Genomic DNA, 27426 nt, shown 5'->3' with positions numbered 1-27426 from the left:
GCCCAGCACTAGGCACACTAGGCAATTAAACAAGCAGCTAAGTATCCGGCTATTACATTCTACTATGGTTATCCCCAGGGATTTACTTGCTATGAAGGGCTGTGGTTTACATCATGGCTTTCTCTCTGCAACACGTTAACCTAACACACACACACACACACACACACACACACACACACACACACACACAAAGAACCCCACTTTCTGCAGTGAAGACACTGAGGCCTGGAAAGATGGAGAAGGGGAATCGGTCAACTAAGAGAAAAGGGGCTTTTCCTATTATCCCCAAGCCTGGGCATGAATTACAGAGGAAGGGGGTGGGTGGCAGGAAACAGGAAGTGGGCTGAAACTATAGCAGGAAGGATCCTGTAACTTGAAAGGGAGTTGGGGGGAAAGCTTTTCATAATAGAAAAGTCTAAGAAATCTGGAATGGGTTCAAAAGAGAATGTAAAAATTTTCGCCAGATTTTTATTTTATTTTATTTGCTAGAGATTTTCACCATTTAAAAATGTTTCACAGGCATCCACAGTGTAACACTTGAGCGCATCCACGAGGGACAGGGGCAAGATGAGCAAGCAGAAGCTCTGAAGGAGGTGGGGGAGGGGCCTGGCACCCCTCCCCCTCCTTGCATACACCCTGCGGTCACAGGACCAAGGGAGGAAGTTCAGGACTGGGTGGTGAGGTATCGGGGAATTCTAAGCCATATGTCCAAAGACATCTGTAGGGCCTGCCCTTCCGGGAAACACACACATAGCGCCTAAAACAAGGAGAGCTCCTCTTTTCTTGGCTCTCAGCTGGCCCTGAGGTCTGCCGTGAATATCTGTCACATAGGCCAAAGGTCCCCCCACCCACCCAAGAGAATCTGGAGACATCGCCGGGGGCCTCACAGTGCAAGAGGCTATGTTAGTCTATCCCAAAGGTCGTGTCCCTAAATGCCTTCAATCCAGATAAGAAGGAAGAAGGATGCACTTGGGAATGGTCATCAGCATGGACCAGAGTGCTTCTGCATCCTATTAGGCATTATTCGGGGTGGTATGCAGGAGGCAACCAGGAGAAATGAAGTCATACCTCCAGGACAAGAGTAGGCTAGCTTACCTTGTGCCCAAAACTACTACACTCCCTAAGCTTGGTGCCCCTCAACTAGAATGCAGTGATGTCTGTACAGCATCCTTCTGTCCTTCTGCATCCCTTTGGGACCTGAGGGGCCAGGGTACAGTGAGTCCAGCATCCCTCTGTCCTTCTGCATCCCATTGGGACCTGAGAGGCAAGGGTACACTGCCCATGCAGTCCCATCACCTTCTCTCCTCAAGTGGAGCAGTCCCTTGCTCCTTACCCTGGAGGCTCCTTCCACTATGCCAGACTGATTATTAGTTTGTAAACAAGATACGGCCAAATTCTACACTTCACACTTTAAAAGGTAGGAGGAATATTTTTTAAACAATAAAAATTATGGTCGCTATTAATGTACCAGATTCTCCATTTCAAAGATAGACTGTCCAACGGGTTTTAAACAATACAGCTTAGCTATAGAGATATTGCTAAAACAAAGCACACGGAGAACTTCAAACGCAAGAACAGGCAAAAAAAAAAAAAAGATATACCATTCAATTAGCAATAAAAGAGACACAAAAGCACAGATAGACAAAAGACAGTCAGTACTTGCTGATAAATGTCAGCCCCAGGGAAGACGCAATCATCCACATCTGCGTGTAGTAGGTAAAACAGCTTCAGAAAATGCTGCCAAACCCTGAAACAAAAACCACCCTGACAAACCCATTATCATTTGCAGAAACTGTTAACACTTCTCTCAGTAAATTAAAAAAAGTCTAATAGGAAAAATCACTGTGTTTTTGAATACTTAAATCCCACATTTAAGAAAGCTGATTTAGTCTGCATGTGCAGCACACAGTGTCCAGTTGAGTTACATAGTCTTTTCAAGTGCACATGTATTTTTAAAAGCCCATCAGTAAGCTATGTAGAAGATAATCTCACTAATAGTTGCTACTGTAAGAACTGTTTTTTCATACCATACTACAAAAATAATTTTAGCTTAATAATTAAAAAATAACTCATATGATTGGCATTTTTTTATGACACAGGATGTCATGATGTAATCCAGGCAGATCTGGATCTTACTATGTATCCTAAGCTGGTCTCAAACTCCCAGCAATCCTCCTACGTCAGCCCCACTGAGTTCTGGGATTATAGACATGAGCCCAGACACTTGGCTATTATTGGCAATTTTAAAAGGTAAAATTTTAATAACCTTGAATCAAATACTACTTTGCAATAAAGGTTAAAGATTGCTTGGATTTGAGATATTAAAAATAGCTAAGTAATGGCGGTGCATGCCTTTAATCTCAATACTCTGCGAGTTCTAGGACAGCCAGGGCTACACAGAGAAACCCTATCTCAAAAAGCAAAACCAAAACAAATAAGATTAAAAATGCACAATTAAGTTGGAATTGAAATTACTATCACATTAAATGCTTCAATTAGATTAGCCGTGGATGGTCATTTCAGGTTGTGAAGGACACACAAACTCTTCAGCAGGGAGCGGGCGCCACCATCGTGGCTCATCTGGAGGCTCTGTGCTGTCTGATGGCTTCCAGCCCTAACACCATTTCTTTAACTGGCTCTGTGACTGGGCTTCCTTCCTGGAACACCTAGCTGGGGATTCCAGAGAGTGTGCGGGAAGTGCCACACCCGGATCCCATCTCTCACCACCTGCAGAATGAACTAACTGCCCTTAACTAATCTCAAGTCTTCTTGGGGGAAAGGTCAGACTTAGGGTACAAGCACAAGGGTATATTGCAGGCAAACTTTAGCTTAGAAAATGTTTTGAATAGGCTGAAAACAGGAAAAAGTCAAAAAGAAATCAGGGCCTTAGGAATTCATCATCTTCGGCATAGTATTAACGTAAGCAATGTTGCTATCTTGAGTGTGTCTGTCATTCAAAAAGATAAGTGGCAGTCCCAACCTCTGGTTCCATGAAATAGAACCTTATTTGGAAACAGGGTCTTGGCTGATGAAGCCAAGTGACGATGAAGTTGTAACTGGTGTAGGGTGACAGGTGTTTTCCTAAGGCGAGAGGGAGGGAGTGGGGAGGGGAGAGAGGGGGGGGAGAGAAAGGAGGTAGGTGAAGGGTCAGAAGCCTGGGCAGGACATATCCCCTATAGCTTTCAGAGGGAGCCAGCCTGGGCACACACAGTCTGTGCCCAGCCTTCTATAGAGAATAGATCTCTTTTGTTCTAAGGGGCTCAGCTTTGTGGAAGGTTGTCATGGCAACCCTGGGAAACCAACAACATAAACTGCATTCTTTAAGGCTAACTATTGAGCGTCGCATCTGACAAAAAAAAAAGTGACCTTAATAGCACGGGGAAGCGTTGGCAATTCAAAGTTTACATGGGCCGCCAAGGCCGCCAAGGATGGGACAAGCAAGAGTCCTGCCCCTGCCGTAGGACCCGGCTCCGCTTCAGCTTCAGCTTCAGACAGCACAGAGTCTTGCCCGCTGGAGGCAGGGTGGTGCAGATGTGTGTGAAGCCGCTGCAGGCCGCTGTCCCCAGACTCCCTCACCGCCTTGCCTCCTTCCTCACTGGCCCTGTCAACACCCTTCCCCCTCCCTCCCTGCAGTAACCCCACCTGGATCTACATAGAGATGGGGCCCAACTCCAAGCCCGGCCTAGACCATGACAACAAGATGAGCAAATCCGAAGTCCGCACTGGACTCAGACTTCTCCACACCTGGCCATGCTTAACAACTAATTTGTTTTTTCTCCATCTGAGTCCATAAATCGAACACTGGCATCAGCTGTCATAGTTTTGCAGACACAAACAACAGCTTGCAAACATTAAGGCTTCAGCTTTCACTTCCTTTATCTTTCAGGGTGTGTGTGGCGGGGTGGGGGGGGTGGGGGTTAGTGGGGGGGGCCCTGCCTGAAAGTAGCAGGTTCTTAAGTTAGTCTGAGTCTGCCTCCCAGGAAGCATTTGGCCACACCTGGGGATTTTAGAATGTGAGAATGTGAACTTCCTCACTGGGAACTTCCTCTCACTGAAGTCCAGCAATGGAGATGAGGTGGTACCCAACCTCCTGTTGTAAGCAGGACAGAGGATGCCACCTGACCCCCTACTGTACAAAAGACAGCTTCCTAAACATAAACACTGCTGCCCCTAAGAAGCCATGACCTAAAGTGAGGTCACACTGTTCCCAGCCCATGGTGACCTCTCTTGCTAATCTTCATTCTTCTGAGGTCTAACGGGGGTCAGGACCTAAATGTCTGTTAAGTGACATTCATGCAATAAAACCATGTAATCAAAACTTCACACATTTAACCCAAGTGTGGTGGCACATGCCTGAAAAATCCCAGCCTTCCGTGGCTAATACAGGAAGATTTTTGACCTGGGCTACATAGCAAGACTTGCCTTAAATTGTAAAAAGATAAAATAAAATTTCAGCTGCTTATCCAAAAGAGACAATTTTATTTTACTGCAACTGTTGTGTTCTAAAATGATCCCAAAACATGCTTTTAAAATGTCAGCGCGACTGTACGAGATGCATGAAGACACAGTGAAATTTGTACGTGAACACCCGCAGAGCCCCAGGGTCCACCCGAAGCTGGCCAGCGTTCTAGAGAGGTGTGGCCTCCTCCTCTCAGCTCTCCTGTGTACAGCAGGCCTTGGACTGTCACACAGCTAGTCCAGCACAGCCAACGACAGCCGTGGGCCCCACAGCCTGCGGGTATGTATGCATCTGTCTCCCTGCGCAAGTGCACCCTCTGCCCGTGGCTCCCGAGACAGTCTCTGACTCCCCGGCCTCTTGCCAGAAGGAGAGCTGGCTGGGCAGATTCACAGCGTTCGGGAGAGGCGTCCTTCCCAGAACAGGAAAGGGAAAGCAAGCAGTAGAGCCCTAACTTAGAGCAGCGGGAAAGTCCCCGTCGTGAATGGTCTGAGAAGGATGGTGGTCAGACATGGTCCCTGTCTAAAGTCAAGTCCCGGCAGGAAGGGGAAAGCTCAAGACATGGGGGCAGGGGGAGGCGGGGAGGGTCTGCAACTAAGTTCCACGGAGAGTGAGCCAGCCAGGGAAGGCCTGCTCTGCTGTTTGCCCGTCTTCAGCACAGGCTCCTTGCCCTGTACGCTCTGCTGGGTCCCAGTTCTGTCTGTCTTCACACCAGTGCTGGAGCCGGACAGGCTCCATCAGCTCCCCGCCCTCAGGACCTCACTGCCGGCCGCCAGCATACATGTCTACCCCTGTGACGCTTTTGGAGCTCCATCAAGACTCTCGATCCGGGTTTGGTGGCTCAGCCCTATAATCCCCAGCACTTCGGAGGCTGGGGCAGGAGGATTGCTATGAGTTCCTAGCCAGCCAAGACTAACAAGTGAGATCCTTCCTCCTCAAAAAGCAAAACACAAACAAACAAACCTATAGAGCAGCCCTTCCTCAGTTCTGAGCCTCCTTCCCTCCCTGGCACAGTCCCCTGTGTCTGAGGACACTTGTGTTGCCTGCTGTGTGGGCTGCTCCCCATGTGTGTCCTTACTGGGCACATCCCCTCCCCTGTCCTCTGCTGCTCTCCATCCCTGGCTTCAGGACTTCCGGTGCCAGCACCATACACTCCGGGGCACCGCCTGCCACCTTGGCGTCTGCCTTTTCTGTTACCAAGACCCTTGGACTCCGCTGTCTCTGGGCTCACTGCTCTCCAGCCTTTGAAGACACACACCTTCCCTCCCCTCCACTCACTTCCCCACCCATCCTCCTACCAAGTCTGTGCCCACGCAGTCATCATGCCAGTACCGCAGTGAGGCTGGGGTCCAAATTCAGCCCCTCATGCTTGCAAGGCAGGTACGTTACTGGCTGAGTCAACTCCCCAATCCCATTTGTTTTTAAATCTTACAACGGAGCATACTTTTAAATACCACCCCATTTAACCACTCTCTTCCTCCTAGCCTTCCAAACTCCACTTAGAAGCTCTCTCTCTCTCTCTCTGTCTGTCTCTCTGTCTCTCCCTCCCTCCTTCTCTCTGTCTCTCTCTCACACAGACACAGACATACCAGACATGTGTGCACACACGTATGTATCCACATACGTGTGTACACACATGCAGCAACAAGCCTCCTGTTATCCAGACCCTCTGGGAGCTCCTGGAATATGTTGTTCATTTCTCTGTCACGTGATCACAGCGGTCACAGCATATAGTCTGTCCCTGCATTTGTGACTAGCGTGCTCTGGGAAGCAGGCACAGGACGGATTCTCAAAGGCAGCTTCTCCTTGGTGGAGCCGACGATGGAGATGACATATCTGCAAGCCAGTGACCCTCACTCGGGCTGGCTTCCCTGGTCTCTCCTCTATCCCCATGTTCAGTGGCCTCCTGTCTGCAGTCCTGCTGATGGCCACACACATGAAGATGTGGTCAGTCTATCACTGGGACCACCCCCTCACCTCCATGTCACCCGAGCTCCTGAGCCCCTTGCTGGCTCTGGACATCTCTAGTCTTCAGACTCACAGTGTCAGTGTCTGCCACAGGAGGTATCTATACCCTCTAGAACCAGCCCCTCAGATGACCCTCCATTTCCTAGGCCCCCTATAACTCGTGTGCAATGCCTCACAAATCCACTTTCCCCTGTGTGACTGCCGGTACCATCCGCAAGCCCTTCCATTGCCCCGTCTTTCCCTCAAGTCCATTCACACAGCTCATCCTCCACCCTGGTGGCCGCCCACGCCAACTGTGTCAATTTCGGGCTGCTATTCGAGCGAGCGTCCTGCCATCTGCCACCGGCCATCCTCAGACCTCATTCTTACCGGGGACTCCACAGTGTGCTCCTAAGTGCACGAGAAACCCTTGTCCTCTCTTCCTTCCCTTGCCAGTGCCTGCTGGCTGTTTATACGGTTTGGAGGTTCAAACTCAAGCAAGGCCTATTCCTGCGTCTCCCGATAGGATGCCACTTTCTCCCATGAAACCCTCAGCGCTCCACTAGCATGCCGACAATAACACAGAGCACTCTAGGCATTGGCTTCCTAACTGTCCTTTCTAGGACACCGTGTCACATACAGCTGGGGGCTGCCCCTTTCTTACCTGTGCGGGACAGTGTCACGCTTCCACAGTGCTTTGGTTGTCGTTAGGGACTATGGAGTCGGGCAGAATTTGGGTCCTTTGGTGACTGGCGAAGGAAAATGCTGCTAAGGAACTCCTGGGCTCCTCGGGAAGGTGAGTCCCCCAGTATGTCCATGTAGCTGGGACCAAAGTCCATGTTAGGGAAGTGAGAACACCCGTGTGACCACGCAACCGTGTGCTGCAGGGTGGCAGAGCCGTGACCGTCCCTTGTATGTGTGGTAACTTGCACAGACTTCCAAGTTGTGTTCCAGCATGACGGGACAGCAGGAGGTCATGACGGGTAGAGGGATTCTTCTTACTTCTTTATTACTGTGATTCAAGTTGGTCTTACTGTAAGCTCACTGTAGTCACCCTCATAAGACCTGGCCTGAGCTGCTGTGTCCTTAAAACCCAGGGGCTAATTTTCAGGAGATGAGTCCTTGTTGCTGGGGCTTTAATGAGGCACCACGAGACTCTGAACACAGGTGTCACTCTCCAAGGTGGGGTGGCAGGAAGGCACCGGCGTATGCACATTCCCGCACACGGTTGCCAAAGCACTGGTGTCCTGCCAGGACCGAAGACATGAAAAAGAAGGGGTACTCTCTGTAGTCTGGAGCAGGGAAGGATGGGGCCTGCCATCATTTCCTTTCACTGTCATCATTTTAGGGTCACTGAGAATGACACTCCCTCTGTCCGGTCTTTCTGGTATGTTCCGCGGGATCCAGAAGACTGGCTTGGCATTAGCTTCTTGCTCCTTTCTCCTTATGAAACAGTCTGCAGAGAAAGCTCTCCTGAGCGAGGATCATGCAGACAACCGTGACGTCTACCTGTCCTGGGACCAGTGGCAAGATTTGAGGCGTGTACGCAGCGAGGTTCAGGATTTTATATTTAATGTAGAATGCTATTTCTGTGAGGTAGTGTGCATTTTTCAGCACCTAGTGTTATGACCACTGGTTAACTCCAAGAAAGGGTCCTCTGATTACTAGGATGGGACCCTGATACAACCATGTGAGCACACAGGAGTGTCCCAGAAATCGAGGCTATTCCCCAGGAGACGTCACTCGACTGCACGAAGATCCTAGTTAAGACAAGAGCCTCCTCTCTGCCTTGCAAAGTAGTACTTCTCCTACTTTATCTTATTATATATCCCCTTGGCTAAAAAGAGAACATAGCCTTTGCATCTAGAGTACCATCTGCAACCATTTGTACAATCCAGAAAGCGCAGAACAGTATCCCAGCACGTGGGCAGCCGAGACTTCTTTTTTTTTTTTTTAAACCGAGGACTTCTTTTTTTTTTTAAACCAAACTATACAATGATCCAGTGCACAGAATTATGTAAGTGTACCTGAAAACAGGTTGTAGCTAGAACAAAACAAGAGGCTTACATTGATTTGCTCTATGGATTTCCACACTGTGCCACGATCTGTCATACCTACCAGGCTACTGTCTTTAGCTTAATGTGTCCTATCAACAGTAAACAGCTCCACAGGAATGAACACACACACACACACACACACACACACACTCTCTCTCTCTCTTTCTCTCTCTCTCTCTCTCTATCTCTCTCTCTCAAAGGGAACGATGAAGTCTCTTTAACAGAGAAAATCCTTGAAGCACTTCCGATGTCACTTTGAGATACTGTTGACAGCGTCCAACAGTGATCAACGGTGCCGCATGGCACTAAACCTGTGTGGAATCCACAAAGACAGCAACAGGCTTGACACAGGATCATTGGGTGCCCTGTGGAGCCTGCAGGTTGACAACGACATTGCAATGGCTGGCTTATGAGACCACGCACTGACTGTTCTTTCAGTGAATGTTGCTTCGCTGAGACTCTTAGGGAGGCGGCATCGCAGGAGACCACCCAGAGTTGCTTCTCATTGCTTCCGATGTTAGGTCCGTGGGCCAGGCCCTCCCTGTCTTCCCTCTCTGTGGCTGCCACCGTGCAGAGCTGGGAGCACAGGCCAGGAGCCAGGTGCCTGTGTGATGATGGCTGCCAGCCTTGACCAGAACCTGCATTTATCCCCTGCTGTCAGATCAGTGCCACCATGGGGAGCCGGAAGACTTTAAGGTACTAAAACGGCCACTATGAGAACTGTGCTCTTTGAACATCTTACCTACGGGGAGTCAGAGCAGGAGGGCTGGATCATCTCACAGAGAGGACACCACAGATGGCTGGCGGCGGCAGCCCTGTTGGGACCATAGTCTTTCTCACTTCTGTTCTGCTACTGTTTATAGGTTTTTGGGTTTTTTGGCTTTGTTTAAAATAACACCATAACAGAGGCTTGTCTCTGTCTGCATTTTACGCCATAGTGCTCTTCCCCACTTTGAAACTTTGCCCGCCATCTTAAATGAAACCCCTACGCCGCCTGCATCAAATGCTTGAACTCAGGCTGGCTGGAATGTAGTCTCCGGCACAGACCAGCTTGATCTGCTTTCCCATGAACTCTGGCAGTTTCTACTTTGCTCTTTTTTACAGAGTCCCACATAAAGGTTGATGTGGTGTGTGCAACTGTTTACTGGCCAGCATTCCTCAGCTTGGTCATGACCTACTTTTTTCTGACAGTGGTTCACACAGTGACCACATTGGTGCTAAGAACACGTATTGCTAAGGTCCTGCCCATAGCCTCAACAGGGCCCCAGGGTTTGGGAGATGTTGGTGGCTGTGTCTTGTTCGGGCATTCTGGACTTGGTGCTGACTGGTGTGGAGTAAGGGAAACTTTCCTTAACTAAACAGGCGGGCACTTTAATTAAACTCTCAGGCCATTGATCCTACTTAGGGATCCTTCAGCCAGTTGAACCTCTCTGCCAACTGCCCTGGCTTACTGGAGGTCTCCGTCTCAACTACTTCAGTCTCAGATGAAAAGCCAGCACACCCAGGTGCCATAACCACAGGCCAACCCTCAGTGTACTGTCCATCACTCTTTTCTTCTTAAGTGTTTTGAGGCACTTAGCTTATTCTTGATAGTTGGGCCAAGGCACTCGGGATAGGCTACAGAATCTGCCCCCTTAGTGTTTTGAAGGTAGTCAAACACTGTGTTGGTCACCTTCTCCTTTAAGAAAGTACAAATGAAATGACTCTCTGTATTTATTAACAGCTAGGGATACAGAGGACAGAGCAATTCACACCATGCATAGACTTTGGATTTCATGATAAACTCTCCCATACCATTTTATGTGCAACTGTAACTTATGAACCCTGTAAGGAGAAAGAAATGGCCCATATTCTCAGATTCCAGGGTGCTGTGAACTCTAGTGAGCCACCTTCCCGGTTATAGCAAGGACAACGTTAAGTGGAAAAGAGAAAATAACTCAGGGAGAAATTCCTGGTTCACATATATTGCTTAGTAATATTTGTCTTATTAAAAACAAGTACATATTAGGATTTTAGGGTATTGTGGATTTTGTGATGCTTTGCAAAAAAATTAGACCATTGTTAACCTGTTAACAGATTTCTTTCACACCCGACTGTCATGCTGGACGATCTCTACTCGATACATACACTCTGCATAAAAACACTTCATGGTTAAACAAAGAAGACTAAGGAGGTCTTAGTGAGTGTTGTATTTATACCTAAATGGAACTACCCTCTAGGCTTGCAGAAACACTTGCACATACTTAGGGAAGAGATTCTAAATATCTTCCAATATCGCAATTGTCGGCCTTAGAACTATTGAAGGAGAAAGACTAGAATTGATGGCAAGAGTATTATGCCCAGGGCTGCGTCTTCCTCTCTGAGATGTGGATGTACCTGCTCAGGTGGTATTACTGAAACACAATAAACCCCAGGCACAAGCCATTTGTGCTGGCACTGACTGGCTGAGAACAATGCTTCTCTGCCCTGAGGGAACCTGGGGAAAGTTTACCAGTGTCCAGCACCTGGCTGGCTCCCAAGCTCTCGCCAGCTTTTAGGCACTGACGAATCTGATACTGACTATCAGAGCCCCAGCATGTCTGATGTGACTAGCTATGATTCCACTTCTGGGACTAAGGCCCGGTACTCTCCTAAAATCACAGGAGCCTGAGATGAAGAGACACCCGAAGGCAGGAAGGTGGGTGAGCACGGGGTGCAAACAAGCTGTGTCTCCCAGCACGCCACTGTCCTAGAAGCAGATGTCCCTCTGCAAGCTAGAAGAGGGGATGGACATGGTCCTCTCGGTGACTCGCCATCACTGCTCAGCGTTGTGAGGTGAGCACAAGGTGCACCGTCAGGCACTGAGCATGCCCCCTGGAAAGGAAACCCACCGCAGACTAAACAGTTTGGTATGGACATAAAAACAGTCGCATGGACCAATGGAATCGAATTGAAGACCCTGACATTAACCCACACACCTATGAGTAGCTGGTTTTTGACAAAGAAGCCAAAAACAGTACAATGGAAAAACAAGAAAGCATCTTCTACAAATGGTGCTGGCATAAACGATGTCAACATGTAGAAGAATGCAGATAGATCCATATCTATCACCATGCACAAAACTCAAGTCCAATTGGATCAAAGACCTCAACATAAAGCCAGGTACACTGGACTGGATACAAGAGAAAGTGAGAGGGAGCCTTGAATGCATGGGCACAGGAGATCACTTCCTTAACATAATTCTAGTAGCATAGACTCTGAGAGCAATAATCAATAGATGGGACCTCCTGAAACTGAGAAACTTCTGTAAGGCAACGGCCTACAGAATGGGAAAAGATCTTCACCAACCCCACAGCTGACAGAGGGCTGATCTCCAAAATATATAAAGAACTCATAAAACTAAACATCAAAATACCGAATAATCCAATTTAAAAATGATTTCAGATCTAAACAGAATTCCCAACAGAAGAATCTCAAATGTCCAAAAGATATTTAAGGAATTGCTCAACATCTGTAGTCATCAGGGAAATGCAAATCAAGACAACTCTGAGATACCATCTTACACCTGTCAGAATGGCTAAGATCAAAAAATACTGATGACAGCCTGTGTGGAAGAGGATGTAGAATAAGGGGAACACTCCTCCGCTGCTGGTGGCAGGGCAGACTTGTATGGTCACTTTGGAAAGCAGTATGGTGATTTCTCAAAATATTGGGAATAGATCTACCTCAAGATCCAGCAATGCCACTCTTGGGCATACACCCAAACGACGCTCAATCATACAACAAGGACACCTGCTTAACTGTGTACATAGTAGCATTATTTATATCTGCCAGTTTCTAGAAATAACCTAGATGCCCCTCAACCAAAGAATGGATAAAGAAAATGTGGTACGTTTACACAATGGAGTACTACTCAGCTGCAAAAAAAAAAAAAAATGACATCATGAAATTTGAAGGCAAATGAGTGGAACTAGAAAAAAATCTTTCTGAGTGAGGTAACCTGGACTCAGAAAGACAAATATGGTGTGTACTCATTCATAAGTGGACATTAGACATAAGGGATAACCAGACCACAATCCACAGCTCCAGAGAAGCTAGGTAACAAGGGGTCACTCATTCCGTCTTTAAACTGTCTGAACCTATGCTCTCCAAAGCCACTCTCTGTAGCCCACTAAGGGCTGTAAGTCTCCTGTGACAACAAGGGGTCTGTCTGTCTCCAAAGAGAGATGTCGTCAGCAAGGCACCATTGAGAGCCAGCTCTTTCTTCATGCATGGTGGGTAACAAGGAACACAGAAATAGTAGTAGTTGCTCTTAGGTATACCATCAGCTGTAAGATTCAAAGGAAGTTTAGACTGTTCTGAAAATTAATCTTCAACACTGGTAGTACTTTCCATTAGAAGAACTAGGGAATTTTTTCAGACTATAATTTAATTACAAGATTTCTCCCTTCCCTTTCCTCCCTCAAGCCCCTTCCACACGTCCTTCCCCACTCTCCTCCAAATCCACGTCCTCCTTTTCCTCGCTACTTGCTTTTGCATGCATGTATGTATGTGCACACACACACACACACATTTCCCACTCTCCTATTTTGTGGCGCTGGCGAGCTTTCATGCCGGGAGGTGCCCTCACCCATCCGTCTCTTTCAATAGGGAGCTCTTTCACAGATTGGACGGAGCATGACACTGCTCTTAAAAGGAAAGAAATCGTTATCCTGCTGCCCACAGAGTCGGAGCTGTTATCTCTCTTCCCCTGCGTGTGCGTCACGTAGAGAAGTCGAGAAAGGGAGAGGGAGAGGGGAGAGAACACAAAGAAAGGGAAGTGGGGGAGGGGAGACCATTGAACAGAGATGAATGCACGCCTCCACACAAGACAAGAGAAGAGGGTGCTGGTACCAGGATGCTGTGGCAAGCGAGATAAACACAGTGCCTGCCTCATGAGCACCGAGTCTGCGTGAGGAAACGCGGGGTAAACGGTGACTTCTGACAATCAATGGCTTAATCACCAGAAGACTCTATGCTGGTGACTGAAGACCCACCGGGCACAGCCTCTGCAACACACGGTCTTCAGGCCCGATTTCTTCACGCAGCCATCGTTGGACTCTGGATAAAACACAATGCCGCACAGGGTATCCTAGGGCACAAGCCATTAGCCAGTGTTGCATGGTTTCCTTGGAGCGTATTCATGAACATTGAACGGCGACACATTAACCTCATTCCCTAAAAGTAGGACTCCATACACCCTTGCCCGCAGAACTGAAGCGCTGTCTCCCCAAGAATGACTTACTGTTGCGTATTACCTGTAAGCTGGTTGTGGTGGCACAGCGCTTGGTGTTCAGGAGATGCCAGCTATTCCTAGGGACAGGGTGGACCCGTGAAGACAGGTGAGGGGGACCCGCCATGGAGCCAAGGAGAGGAGCCTCCAACCCTGGCCTTACTCTGCACTCAAATTTCCAGCCTCTAGAACAAAAATTACTGATTTTTAAAATGTCCAGCACCAGGTATGTTAGTGAGTACCTTAATCCCAGCACTCAGGAAGCAGAGGTATAGGTGGATCTATGTGAGTTCAAGGCCAGCCTGGTCTATATAGTGATTTCCAGGTCAGCCAGGTCTACATAGTGAGACCCTGTCTGGAAAAACAAAAATAATAATGTAATTGCCTAGCCTGTGGGGCTTGGCTATGGCAGCCACACAGTTGGACGCGGCAACAGAGAATGGAGTTAGCCTGCTTTGCTTCCTCACCCAGAAGGCAAGCTCCAAGACGGCCAGGAAACCCACCGCAGCGGGTATGGTTTCTGCTCCACCAGATCTAAACTCAGCTCAGCCTTGCTGTAACCAGGGGCTGTGAAGTTCAGTGGGGAAGACAGCGCCTAAGCTCAGGACCCCCGCTTCCAAACCAAGCCTGCTGTGGGGCCGTGACAGAGCGCAGACTTGCCAGCCCATCGGGCGTGGAAGACATGTGAGCTGTCACTTATCCTAAAGGATGCCCTCGTCTCTGCACAGCTGCTAAATGGGTAGAAGAAACGTGGTTCCCATGAGCCTCGGGGAACCTCGAGCAGGCAGCAGCCATGGAAGCTGGTGTGGCATCCGCAGTCTCTTGGGAAGACTGGGGAGGAAGGGGCCCTGCAGCCAGTGGGGGCAGCAGGACAGTGGCCAGGCTCACTGGCTGCGGATGACGGAGGGGTACGGTGTCCCAGATGCAGCAGTGCAGGGTTCCCGGCCAAGACAGAAGTCCTTCCTTCCTTCCTCCCCTCCCTCCCTCCCTCCCCCCCTTCCTCCCTTCCTTTCCTCCCTCCCTCCTTTTTCCCTCCCTCCCTCTCTCCTTCCCTTCCTCCCTCCCTCCCTCCTTCCTTTCTTCCTTCCTACCTTCTCTCCTACCCTTCCTCCCTCCTTCCTTCCTTCCCTCCCTCCCCATCAGCCACACAACTCTACACTGACTGCTTAGATCTATGATGTGCAGCCAGCCACATGGCCACTACTGACCTCTGTGGGTTTTCTGGAAAGTTCCACTACAGTTAAGGAGGAAACTTGTCTGAACCTCTGACAACGTGTCCATCCACCACAGCAAACAACGTCGTTGCCTTCTTAGCATTCCCTGTGGACTTGAACTAAGCCCCCCTTGTTCCCAGACAGGAATAAGCATCACAGCAGTGTTCTGTCATCTCTCTTGGTACCCTTGGTACCGTTCTCACTCAGCAACAAAAGAGGCACCATTCCCCCCCTCCAGAGACCAGGAAGTCACAAACTGGACAGCACTAACAAGAGACCAAGCTGTGTCTTCCATGACTGGCTGGGACTGGCCAAGGGGAGACTCTCTCTCTGCCAGAGTCACTGTGCCCACCCGCAAAGTGACATGTTGAGATGTTCAGAACCATGTCAGGGATCTGGGACTGTGCCCACTCCTGTGGCACCGAGTGTCTCTCTCTCTCTCTCTCTCTCTCTCTCTCTCTCTCTCTCTCTCTCTCACACACACACACACACACACACACACACACACACGTCTCTGCAAACTCACTCTGAATCTCACTATAGCGTTCCTAATTGGCTCCTTTCAGTAGACTGCAAAGCGACAGGTAGAGAATGCAGAACGGTATGAGAAACGTTACTAAGTGGAATCACAGGGAACTGCAAAACTTTTGACTGCAGGATTTCAATTGCATGCCACATATCGGGGATGGCTGAAACAGCAGGGGTTCTGCAGCCAGCCTTCTCCATCGCCAGCCCTCAGAGAGGACCCAAAGACGCCAGGACACAGTCAGCGCCTCCTGCTTGAGGATCAAATGGTATGGACAAGAAATGAAATGGAAACGACTAGGGGTGTCTTGTGCTCTGCCCACGGCTGTCTCCCCTCGCTGCCATTCCTTCCTCGCTCTGAGAGGCGGTGCGTTTCCTCCACGGTGCCTGCTGCTTTCCAGGGAGAAGACACCACGGAAAGCACTAGGCATGGTGGCTCACTCTGTAATCCCAGCAATAAGGAGGCAGAGACTGGAGGGTGGCCACAGGCTCGAGGCCAGCCTGGGGTACGCAGCGAATTCTAGCAAGCGGAGCTCTGAACCTCTAACCTCTACCTCGAAACATCTCCAGGTTCACGCCCACGCCTTGGCGTTCTCAGCCAGCAACAACCGGTCTCGGCGCCGGCTGCAGCCAGGACTCCGCTACCTCACCTTGCTGCCCGAGGGAAGGCGAGTCTGTCAGACACTGCTTTCCGTCTGCCAGTCCTCGCGCTCCAGTGTGTAAACTCATTAGACAGCACCATAATCGGATCTTCTCCCTTCCCTCAGGCCTGGTGCCTCCCAGTACCACATCTGTCTGAGAGGCTTCAGATTCCCTCTGTCAGCCTCAACCACGGCCCACTGTGTCCAGCCACTAACATCTGACAGAGGATCAGGTGTTCCTGCTGTGCCTTTGGTCACTTCCGTGAGACAGGTTTCCCTTCCATCATCCTACTGCGCCATGACCTCCACCCACCCTTCCCCTCTCTTCTCTACGCATCTAAAGTCATACTTGGGTGCGCACTGCTGGCCACATGGGACTTCGTATTCTGTAGAACACCCTCCTCCCCCGCAGATCCTTTTGCAGGTTCCCGCCTCTTGCTTCCCCTAGAATTACAGCTGTCATGGAGACACACCAGTCTCTTCCTGGTGACCTCCTTACTCATCGTTGTAGGAGCCACGCTGCCCTGCCACGCCCCTTCTCCACGAGCCACTCTGCCCTGCCACGCCCCTTCTCCACGCTGCCCTGCCACGCCCCTTCTCCACTCTGCCCTGCCACGCCCCTTCTCCACGCTGCCCTGCCACGCCCCTTCTCCACTCTACCCTGCCACGCCCCTTCTCCAGGAGCCACTCTGCCCTGCCACGCCCCTTCTCCACAGCAAGGGTAGATGCTGTCTCTCCAGCTGTGCCCTTTCCACCGACTGGCAGTGTCTCATTTGGACACATGGCATACTGCCCTGCTCCCAGCTGGGCTCGGCGGCCCTTACACTGCTTTTCGGTTTCTGTCCTGCCTCCGGCCACTCCGCGGATCTCGGAGGAATGAGTTTATCCTCTCACACACAGGATACAGATCGCAGAGCACTGAACGCTGACGCCGGAACAGGCTTTAGAGCATCTATTCTTAGGTTCCTTTAGCCTTCTCCAGGAATTCCTATGAAAATTTCTGATGTCTTACGATCTTGCGCCCCGTTTATCTGGGGCGGGCTAGTGCTTCGCCATAGCCAAGAGAAGAGCTGGATGGTAGAGCATTTTCCCCAGCAAGCACGAGGTCCCAGGCTCCACCTCAGTACTGCACAGAGGGAAAAAAAACTCTCCCATGCTAAGTGCCCGTTTAGAGCAGTAGTAACTGGCTGGCTGACTCCAATCAGAATCTGATTCAGAGCTATATATTTGAAAAACAAAATTGAAAGAAAAATATATACTTTGCTTAAAACAGTGTGTTTTGTTATACAGGCCAAGTTCCATCATGGAACTATATTGAAAAATGACAGGGGTGGTTTGGGACAGAGTGGTTTCTTTAAACATCTTTTATTTTACATTTGGGGAAATGGAGCTAAGAGACCTGGGCATGCTGAGCCCATGTCAGGAGGAACCCCAGCCTCCTGGCAGATGGCCGGTGCCATCCACCATCGGGAGAGGACAGCACCCATTAATGAGTCTCTAGGCAAGGCCACCCTTCAACGTGCTATCGTGGCTTCCCGTAAAGTCGGGCGCATGGGCCCAGGGGATTCCCTTCCTGGCTCTGGCTTGTGTTACATACAGTGCTCCGCCAGTGTCTGATTCTTCAGGAGGAAAATATCGCACCACAACATGTCAGAAGGGTTCACGAGTTCTAGAAGTTTCCTGTTGGTCCTAACACAGATGTCAGAGAGGTGAGAAATGTCCCACGATTATCCCTGGTGGCCTGGCCTACCAGATCAGACACAAGTATACAACAGCTGGCCAGCCCCTAAGTTCAGCTCATGCTAGTGTGGGTTCGTGTGCCCTGCTGGCCTCGAGTAGCTCAATGTCAAGACTTTAGCAGCCGTGGCAGGCTCAGGGATACGGCTTCTGTGTGATGATTTCACCAAGGCCTCTGCCCATTTTCACCAGAATTACTACCCCCATTATCCACGCTCCCAATAAAGCTTCCCAGGCATCTGCAGGCAGAATGAGGCCTGGAAGGCACACCCTACATCCAAGGCTTACCTCTGGGGTGGGATAGCTCAGGATGGGAACCAGAGCCCACAGAGTCACCGCGCTCTGCATGGCAAAAGGGATTTGGCAGAAAGGAGACAGAATCAGGCAAGATTGGAAAGAGAAAGCCGACTTCCAGGTTTCTAAGGGGAACGTGGCCGTGGCCGGAGGCCAAGTGAGGAAAGGTAGTGCCTGGTACAGACAGAGTGAGGTCCACAGAGACACGGTCATCGGTCAACGAGGAATCAGGACTCCGACTCTGCAAAGGCCTTGGATTTTAGCCTGACTCCTTCCGGGTGGAAGTCTGAGGCCCAGAGAGCTCCCTGGAGCTTACCATCGGAGCCAGCCAGTCAGAAAGGGACCTTAAGGGAGGCTCACTGCCCACACATCTTGTGGGACAAAGAGGATTGGAGCTGAAAAGGAGCCAGAATGAGCAGGGAGCAGAGGATCCTGGGGGCCCAGGGTGTGAGGAGGCAGCTAGATGTGTGTGTGCACACACGCAAACTCACATGCACACACATACTCATCCACACCAGCGTATGCGCACACACTCGTGTGTCTATGCCTCATTAGTACCGGAGCACATATGCATACACTCCTAAGCCCTCAGGGGGTCAGGACCAGGAAGAGGGTCCGACGAAGTTGGTGCAAGCACCGGAAGAGACAGAAGCAACACCTTGCAGGTGGAGCTCGAAGATAAGCGAAGACTGTGGGACTCTCTAGGGTAGGCAAGGGCTGGGTGTCACACGTTCCTGTGCCACAGCTCGGCACAGGGAACGGAGCCCAGCTCTCTATACCCTGAACTTCACACTTTGCTCCAGTGACAGGTCAGGGTGTGGACACAGGAGGCAGCTATCCCATTGCTGGGGCTTCTTGTCCCGCCAGGTTCCGCTGCTTCAGCTCCAAACGAACACACAGAGATGCTTACATTATCTATTAAACTGTTGGCTGATGTCTAGGACTTCTTATTGGCTAGCTCTGTCTTAATTAACCCATTTCTATAAGTCCATGTATTTCCACGTGGTCTTGGCTTACCAGAGGATGCCCGGACCTGTTACTCCTTTTTTTGGCTACATGGCGTCCCCTTGTGGTCTCTCTCCACCTACCTTTCCCAGAAGTCTCCTGGTCCCGCCTATCTTCCTGCCTCTATTGGCCAGTGTTTTACTCATCAACCAATAAGAGAAACATATGTACAGAAGGACGTCCCCATCACTATCCCAGTGGTCAGTTGGCCCCTGGAACTGCGGCACTCAGGAGCTGATGCCAGCAATTCTCACGCAAAGCCCTGAGCTTCTATCCCCGGTTTCATGGTCTCCTCTTGCTTAGGAGAGTCTGCATGTGCTGGCTAGCCTGTGGTTCCGGGGGGGGGGGGGGGGGGAGGCCTCAGGGGGCCTCAGCAGCACCCAGAACCCGCAGGACAGGGTATCAGTCTCCGTCAGTGATCATTCAGCATGCGCCTCACTTCAAGCTACCATCTCCTCTTAGCAGCTGAGTCTGCGTGACATGTGCCACACTCAACTTCTGCTTGAGGCAGAGGACTCCCGCTTATAGAAGAATCCTCCCTGTGCCTATGAGCCACAAGCTACATCTGTGTCTGAAAGTCACAGCTGCCCAGAGGGGACACGTGGTCTAGCCGGGGCTCTTAACCTTGGTTTCTTCCAGGTGACCTACATTTCCTGAGAAAGGACGCGGCTGAGGCGCCCTCTCCTGTGGCATAGCCAGGATGCAGGGCTCGCTGAGAACGGCTTCCACTGTTTTCCCCCACTCTGATTACACCTAAGCCTAACCTGAAGGTGACCTTGGCAACACGCTTCCTACTGCTTCAAGGCATAGCTAATCCACTCCTCAGCACACAGCCGGTGTGCCCAAACCATCCTCCTCACCCCCTCTACTTCCTTGCCCCTCACGTTCCCACGTGAGTTTACATGTGTCTTTGTCCTGCAGAAGCCACTGGTGTCCTTCCTTAAAGAGAATCCAGTCTAGACTGGCATGAACCCCTGGGAGCTGGGATGGAGGACACCCTGCCAGGCAATGGTGCTCCTGAAATGCCCTCCTGGAGTTCTCTGTGGTGTAGAACTTGGACTGCACCCACCCTCTCTCTCTCTCTCTCTCTCTCTCTCTCTATTTCTCATGAACACACACACACACACACACACACTGAGGGAGGCTGGAGGAGAAGCTTACAAAGGCTGGGAGACTTGCACAGTTCACGCCTTCTCTGACCCACAGGCCCAGCTATTCCAGCTGGGGTTTCCTTCCATAAACGAGGCACGGCTCATCCCAGGGGCAGACTGCCCTGTGGGCAGCTCTGGGGCTAAGCCAGCTAAACAGCCCCTTGTTTCAACTCCACCACCTTCTGAGAAACCAAGTAAGTCCCTGCTCGGCCTCCATTCTGTTGTTTTCACTATATGAACTGAGCCCTCTCTCCAGAAAACCCGACTCCTTTGCCAAAGCAAGGCCTGGAGGCATCTGCTCCGTCCCCTATTAAAGTGGTCAGAGGCGTTAAAATGAACCTAAGCACTGTGTGAAAAACAGAAATGTCTGTGCTCCTCATTTTCCTAGGGGGAAACCTCTGCTAACGGCGGCTTCTGCAGGGGTCAGCTATGCACAGGTGTTTGCCGCACATCTCAACTGTGAAGGGACTGTGTATGTATACATGTTCCTGTGTGTTTTTACATGTCACTGCATGTTTACATGTGTGCGCACACACGTGTGTGTAAGACAGACAGGGACGCTAGGCATCCTCCTAACTCAATCACTCTTCCCCTTAGTTTTTGAGACAGGGTCCCTCGTTGAAGCTGGAGCTTGGCAGTTCAGTTAGATGGGCTGGCTAGCACACCGGAAGAGTCCCCCGTCTCCCCTTTCCAGTGCCTCCAACATGCCGTCATACCCAGCTTATGACATTTATTACTTACTTAGTTTATTTGGGGGCTGTGCACCATCTTGCGCATGTAGAGGTCGAAGGACTGCCTTTGGGAGTTGACTCTTTCCACCTCCACAACACCCAGGAATTGAACTCGGGTCGTGAAGCTGGGCAGGAGGCATCCTTACCCATTGGACCACGTTGCCACCCACCCTTCATGCACAGCTTTTCAAACATAGGTTCTGGGAATCCAAATTCAGGACCTCCTGCTTCCCCAGCAAATACTCCGCCAATCCCTAGCCCCTGACCTGTGGTTTTACAGTGAAGAGAAAGCACTTAGTAGTCGGTTTATAAATCTGCAACAGGCAGCAGCGCACGTGCACACACACACACACACACACACACACACACACACACACACACACTGTAGATGGTTTTCTACAACAATAATGAAGGTTAAAAGCTCTATTTTTAGAAGATTCAGACTTTAACAGCACATGTAAGGAAGGAGGCATGAAATGTGTTGTGGTGTCTTCCTCCTGCCCTGTGACCCCCAACAGCTATGGAAACAGTGTCCATCTCCTATCCTTCTTGCTCGGGGACTGTCCTGTGTTTTCATGGCCCTACCCTGCGAGGCCTTCTTTGCCTGTGTGCCACCTGCTCCGATAACCTCCAATGACTCCCCACCTTCTGCCCTTTCCCTGATCTAACACAACACGGTATCATCGGTCAGGCTCCTGTCCACAAACAGCTCTCTTCTGGCATGTCACCCCGTTCAGGGGCCTCACCCCGCCCCCGACACCTCTCCCAGGCCAACTCTTCTCTCTCACGCACAGTTGTCTCTCTACCAGGTTCCGGAGACACCATGCTTCAGCAGGCATGTTATTCCGCTGAAAGAAATGTCCCCGAGAGCCCAGGGAGGTCCCACCTGCCGGGAAAGGGACCCTCGCTGCTGCTACAGCCCCAATCCCATGCTTTACTCCAAAAGCGTTGGGAGCTCCTTGGGTTTGAGGCAGAGGGAAGGAATGGAGCGGGCAGAAAGGAGGGAAGTAACAGACGGAGGTGCGCGAAGGGTGACTGAGGAGGACAGCGGATCTCGTCACCCTGCCCATGGCCACAAGCCGGGCATGAGCTGTCACCCCGAACTGAAAACACGGCCAAGGAAGGGCTGGCAGGAAAGGGACAGCGGGGGCACTAGGGAGCCCATGAGCACACGGGTCCTCTGTGGTGACTGCCACACAGAGGGAAAGGTCAAACCCTGCTCCTCGGGCAGCAGGTCCTGCACAGGCTGGGAGCGTTTGCAGGCCACGTCCCACGGGAGAACAGAATAGAGGGGGTGAGCAAACGTGTCAGGCAGCACGCTTGGAGTTATGTGGCCACAGTCAGAAGAGATGGGGGGGGCAGATTTTGAACACCGTGCCACTCTGCAGAAGTGATTACCGACTGACGGCTTCCCAAGGGGCTTGAGAACCAGCAATGACAGAACCCTCCCTGACCCTCTCTCTCTCTCTCTCTCTCTCTCTCTCTCTCTCTCTCTCTCTCTCTCTCTCTCTCTCTCTCTCTCTCTCTCTCTCCTCTCTCCCTCTCCACAGGCTTCTTCACAAAATACAGCGAGTACTTACTAACAGTATCCCATAGAATCTAGAGGCAGCGCGGCGGAGCCGGGAAAGCATGTCGCTGGGGTTAGAGATGGACGACTTTGGCCAGGGAGCAGCATGGCCTCACTCCTCAAAGCATCTTACTCCTCTGCACCAGGGAGCAGGGCCTCCAGTCTGGTTTGCAAACACTCGGTCAGTTCCAGATCATCTGAAAGTCGCTGGAGGGCAGTGAGCAGCTGCTCACGGCCAGGATGCAGCCACCCCACTTTTAGTAACTGCCTTAGCCAAACTCTAGGGTCATTTCCTTAATATAGTACTGCTCTTTCTACCGGGCAGCCAGAGTAACATGCAGGCCACCCGCTGAACTGCAAGTCTGCCAGTCCTGAGAGAAAGCCCAAACCAGAGTGAGCCACTGTGGCAGGTGGCCGGAGTTGCCACAGAGGGATCTCACGGTCTCGACTGTGAGTATAGATGTTCCTTGCTCCCTGGAAGACAGTCGTCCCTCGATGAGCGCCAAGTGGTTCTTCTTAGTGCACTCCTGCCGCCATTTGGGTGTGCTGTCCCAGAGATTCTGTTCTTGTAGCTCAAACACTCCACTTTTCTTCCGTCCCTGGAAGATCCCCTACTGAAGAAACCTGAGCCCCAGAGAGCGCAAGCCATACACTCAAGGTGACACAGTTAATGGCAAAGCTGTCCGCTGCCATCCAAGACATCCACGCAGCCCTGGGGTCTGTGGCCGCAAACATCTCAAGCACATGAAAACTGCTCGTGGGACATCTTTTGGCAGCCGGGTGATGATGCAAGGAGAAAGAAAAGGCTGTACCGCAACCCACCCACCAACTTTGAATGGGTATGACTGGCTCACTGCCATGAATTCTATCAATACAGTTTATGTGTGCGTGCTAGCGCGCATGGGCGCCCACACACACACACACACACACACACACACACACACACACACACGCACACACGCACACACGCACGCACACACACGCACGCACACGCGCACACACACGCGCACACACACACGCACACACGCACACACACACACGCACACACACACGCGCACACAGGCACACACACACGCACACACACGCGCACACACACACACACGCACACACACACACACTGGACATGACATCAGGTGTCCCTTCTCTACTTTCCCAAGCAGTATTGGGGGAGGCAAAGGCAATGAAAGTCAAAGGGACCCTCAACAGCACGTGTTAGCATTCAGGCGTCTGTACCGGCCTGCCCTTGGGGTCCTGGCAGGACACACCCTCAGCTGCAGCCGCTAAGAGCACCACCTGTGCACAATCACTGTGTTCCCTTTTAAAGGGGCCCTGCCCACCCATCCTTCTGTTTCTTTCTCTCCCTCTCTCTGTTCAGTTCTCCCTTTTCCTCTCTTCCCCTCTGCCCTCTCTCCTCTTTCCTGCTGCTCCTGTCTCTGGAGGCCAGTGTCCCCTTCCCTTTCCCTTTTTTTTTTTATTGATCCCTTTCCCTAATTAAAAAAAAGTCTCTGCTTGAACCCCGTCTCGTGGCATCTTTCTCTCGAGTGCTGCTTTTCTTTTCTTAACTTGCGACAGCACTGACTCCCAGACACACCTCCAGGTCACACGTGACTTGTCCAGAGCATCACGGCACATCCTGCCTGCCAGGGACGAGCATCTGTCTACCATCCTCCCACCCTGAACTGTGACTCCTGACACTGTGCCAAAGGGCAATTAATGTGCCTGTCTTGTCATTTTTTTTGATAATCACACTGCTGGTCCCTTGACCTGCACAGGCATCAAAGGCCTTATTCCATGGAGAGTTGCTTTCACATTGTGGCTAGGGAAAGGGGCAAGTTTCACACATGGAGGAAGCCAGCTGATAGACTAGAATTTCCTCCCTGCTGAGTCTGCTGCTAACAGAACAAAGCAAAAGAAAAAAAAACCTAACAACAACAACAACAAACAGTCAAGTTTTCAAAGGCAGGTGCTATACATAATGACCTATGAAAGGCCATGGAATTAGGGGCTGGGGCTTTCGGGTCCCCGCCCTGTCCCAGCTCTCGGTCTCACTTCCACCTCTGGGCCGCCCTTTCTTCCCAACCTGGAGACCTCAGCAAGTGCCTCAACGTCTTTCGGAATCCCTTCCCTTCCTCCGTGCAATGGAGGTCACCACCGCATGGCAACCAAGACCCAGTGGTGAAGTGCGGAGACATCGGCAGCCAACGCTTCTGAGCTGGTGGTGGCACTGCCCACAGAATAAAGACAACTAAAGCGTCCAAGTGCAAAGCCCGCGACAGCACCCGTGGAAAAAGTGGCCCCGAGATGTCAGGGGCAGCCGAAGTCCAAACCGTGAGAGGTGAGGCGATTTCTCTCCTAAGCAGGGGGCCGTTTCTGCTATCAGAGTCACCCGATGGACCAGAAGCGGGATGGGGAGGGCGTTTTTGACTGAGAGCTGTAATTTTCTGTGGAGTAGGAGGCAAAGCCAACCACTGGAGAGGGGGTGCAGGCTAGATTGGGGGGCGGGCACCAGCACGACTGGAGAGGGGGGGATTTGGAATCCAAACGGTCCTCGCAAGGAGCACATGACTTTCTGTATGTATATGTAATATTTATTTATTTATTACATATACACTCTTCTGCCTACATGCCAGAAGAGGGCACCAGATTGAATATTAGATGGTTGTGAGCCACCATGTGGTTGCTGGGAATTGAACTCAGGACCCCTGGAACAGCAGTCAGTGCTCTTAACCTCTGAGCAATCTCTCCAGCCCCACCCGGGGCCTTCTACTGTGTAGTCTGCTACCGACGTGTGTCATCTGCTGCTGCCAGCCTGACATAGAGAGAATACTTCTCCCAGACAGCTAGAAACAGGGAACAAAGACACAAAGATAGCCCTGGTTTTGTTTGTTTGTTTGTTTGTTTGTTTTGCTGGTGAGAAAAGGCTGATGATGAAGACTGTCGTGGACTAGGTGGGGGGAGGGGTGTCAGTGGATGGACACTCTAGGGACAGGATGAGCAACCAAGGCGTGATCGAGTATGTGAGGTGGGAAGGACGGTGGAGAGGGGGCTGGAAGCATCCCCCACGAATGACTCCACCACCTGAAAAAAAGACTACGCTTCCAGTTTGACATGGTTTAAGGCAGGAAAAAAAAATAACGCCACCGGGGACGGTAGAGAGAAAGGAGCCAAAGAATCGCGTGACCTGGGTGGTCTCCACGTGGACACGGATGACATCCCACGTGATGGCGAGCGTGGCTGACCGTGGTGGGGAAGACCAAGATGAGATCCGAGACATCTAGTGCCTGTCAGAGAACGCCCGGCAGCGTACACAGATCCTACGAGGACGCTTGGCGGCCAAGGCACCTGAGGCTTACGTTGTTGAGTCTCTGGGGTTCATACCTGTGAAGATACTAAGCCATTGCTTGCGGGCTTATTTATTTAACAAAATCAGGTTTTCGTCGAATAAAATGAATGGGAGAAGAAACATCCAAAAGGTTTGGAGGAGCACGGGAGAGGGAGTCTTTGTGGGCAGCAAAGTCAAGCTGTATGGGAAAGAAGGAAGCAGCTGCTGGGTGTGTCTATTCTTTCGAACGACTAGAAAGCAGATATCTAGGTCACAGCCCTCGGCAAAAAAAAAAAAAAAAAAAAACACTCATGCGTGACACAGAGGGAGCTAAAGAATACAAACGTCTAGGAGTGGCCAAACACACAAAGAGAATGGACAGAGATTTATGAGTCCTAAAAGCAGCAACCGGCCCTTGCCCAACGCACCAGTAATTCACATTCATTTAGGACACAGAATGGGCTTTCTGAAATACTCCGAGTGACACCAGAGACAAAGGACAAACAACTCCTGGATGTCACGTCCTGGCCCACTCAACAGTGCTGCTTCAGAGGTGATGGGTGTCACGGGTGGTGTCCCAGAAACAGAGGACATGGGCCAGCTTGCTGTCGGGTAAGCGCCAGCCAGTCAGGCATTGGGTACCCCCTAGCCCACGGGTCTCATCACTGTCGGCGGGCATTACGCAGTCCGTTTCAGCCCTTTCTGCCTGGGCTCAACAGCAGCCTCCGGGCCGCCCCTTCCTCCATTTGACTCAAGCACAGCTTCCGTGTCACCTTCCTACCCTGCCTTCTTATTTCAGTCCCCAGAGGGCGTCCTGGATGTCACATCATAGGATTCCTAGCTGACACCACGATGAGTCACTCACAGCCCACTGCTAGCTAGGAGAAGGTGACATATTCTCTAGGTTGCTGGTCTTGGAGGTGCTGGTTTGACCATGGGTAGCATTTACTATCAGAAGCAACGCTTCAGGTCACGACAAACCACCCAGAACTGACCCACAGCTGAGTCCCGGTGCTGATGGGATAGCCACCAGACAGAGGCATAGGAGGGAACGGCTGATCTGTTAAATGTCTGAATTATGCCCCTCCAGAAGGTTTGTCGTTATAACTTACAGATCTTATAGCCGTGACCTCATTTGGGAGGGAACTTCGCAGATGTCCTCTGGTTGAGGTCAAACCGTTCTCGGGCCATGAAGGGTGGAGGTGGGGGCCCCCAGGGAAGGTTGTGTATGAAGACAGTCAGGGACTGGGAACGCCATGACCACCAGCAGCAGAAAGCTTAGCATAAAGCAGAAAGCATAAAGCAATCCCTGTGCATGCTCTCAGAAGCAGCCACACCGGGGACTCAAGCTCTGGCTCTAGGCCTGAGCTGCCCAGGGGCCCGGCACTGCGGCATTGCCTTAGGGGGTAGATAATTGGCTCCTGCCTCCGTGTTAGCCCTATATTCCAGACAGTTGGTGGGGGAAGCAAGCCTCCTGCCGCCCTTGGGACTAGCTGCAATGGTCGTCCCACCCTGCCCGCAGGCTCCC

At 51.0% G+C, this 27426-nt stretch overlaps 1 protein-coding gene across 2 annotated transcripts in view; it reads right to left on the bottom strand.

Annotated features, from left to right (window-relative positions):
* Rps6ka2 (ribosomal protein S6 kinase A2) overlaps positions 1-27426 on the bottom strand; it is a 245656-nt gene that overhangs the window by 132244 nt on the left and 85986 nt on the right. Inside the window, exon 1 of one of the 2 annotated variants that reach the window (XM_040758230.1) lies at positions 22590-22730. The exons of the other annotated variant lie outside the window; for it this stretch is intronic. Within the exon in view, the coding sequence (XP_040614164.1) occupies positions 22590-22640 (51 nt within the window). The 5' untranslated portion in view covers positions 22641-22730. Of the gene's footprint in view, positions 1-22589; positions 22731-27426 lie in introns of those variants that run through there. 2 annotated transcript variants of the gene reach the window in all.

The sequence above is a fragment of the Mesocricetus auratus genome, unplaced genomic scaffold (genome assembly GCF_017639785.1).
Source record: "Mesocricetus auratus isolate SY011 unplaced genomic scaffold, BCM_Maur_2.0 Super-Scaffold_100018, whole genome shotgun sequence".
Taxonomy (NCBI): Eukaryota; Metazoa; Chordata; class Mammalia; order Rodentia; family Cricetidae; genus Mesocricetus; species Mesocricetus auratus.
The sequence above is the reverse complement of the archived record's forward strand: the minus strand, read 5'-3'. Positions and strand labels throughout refer to the sequence as shown.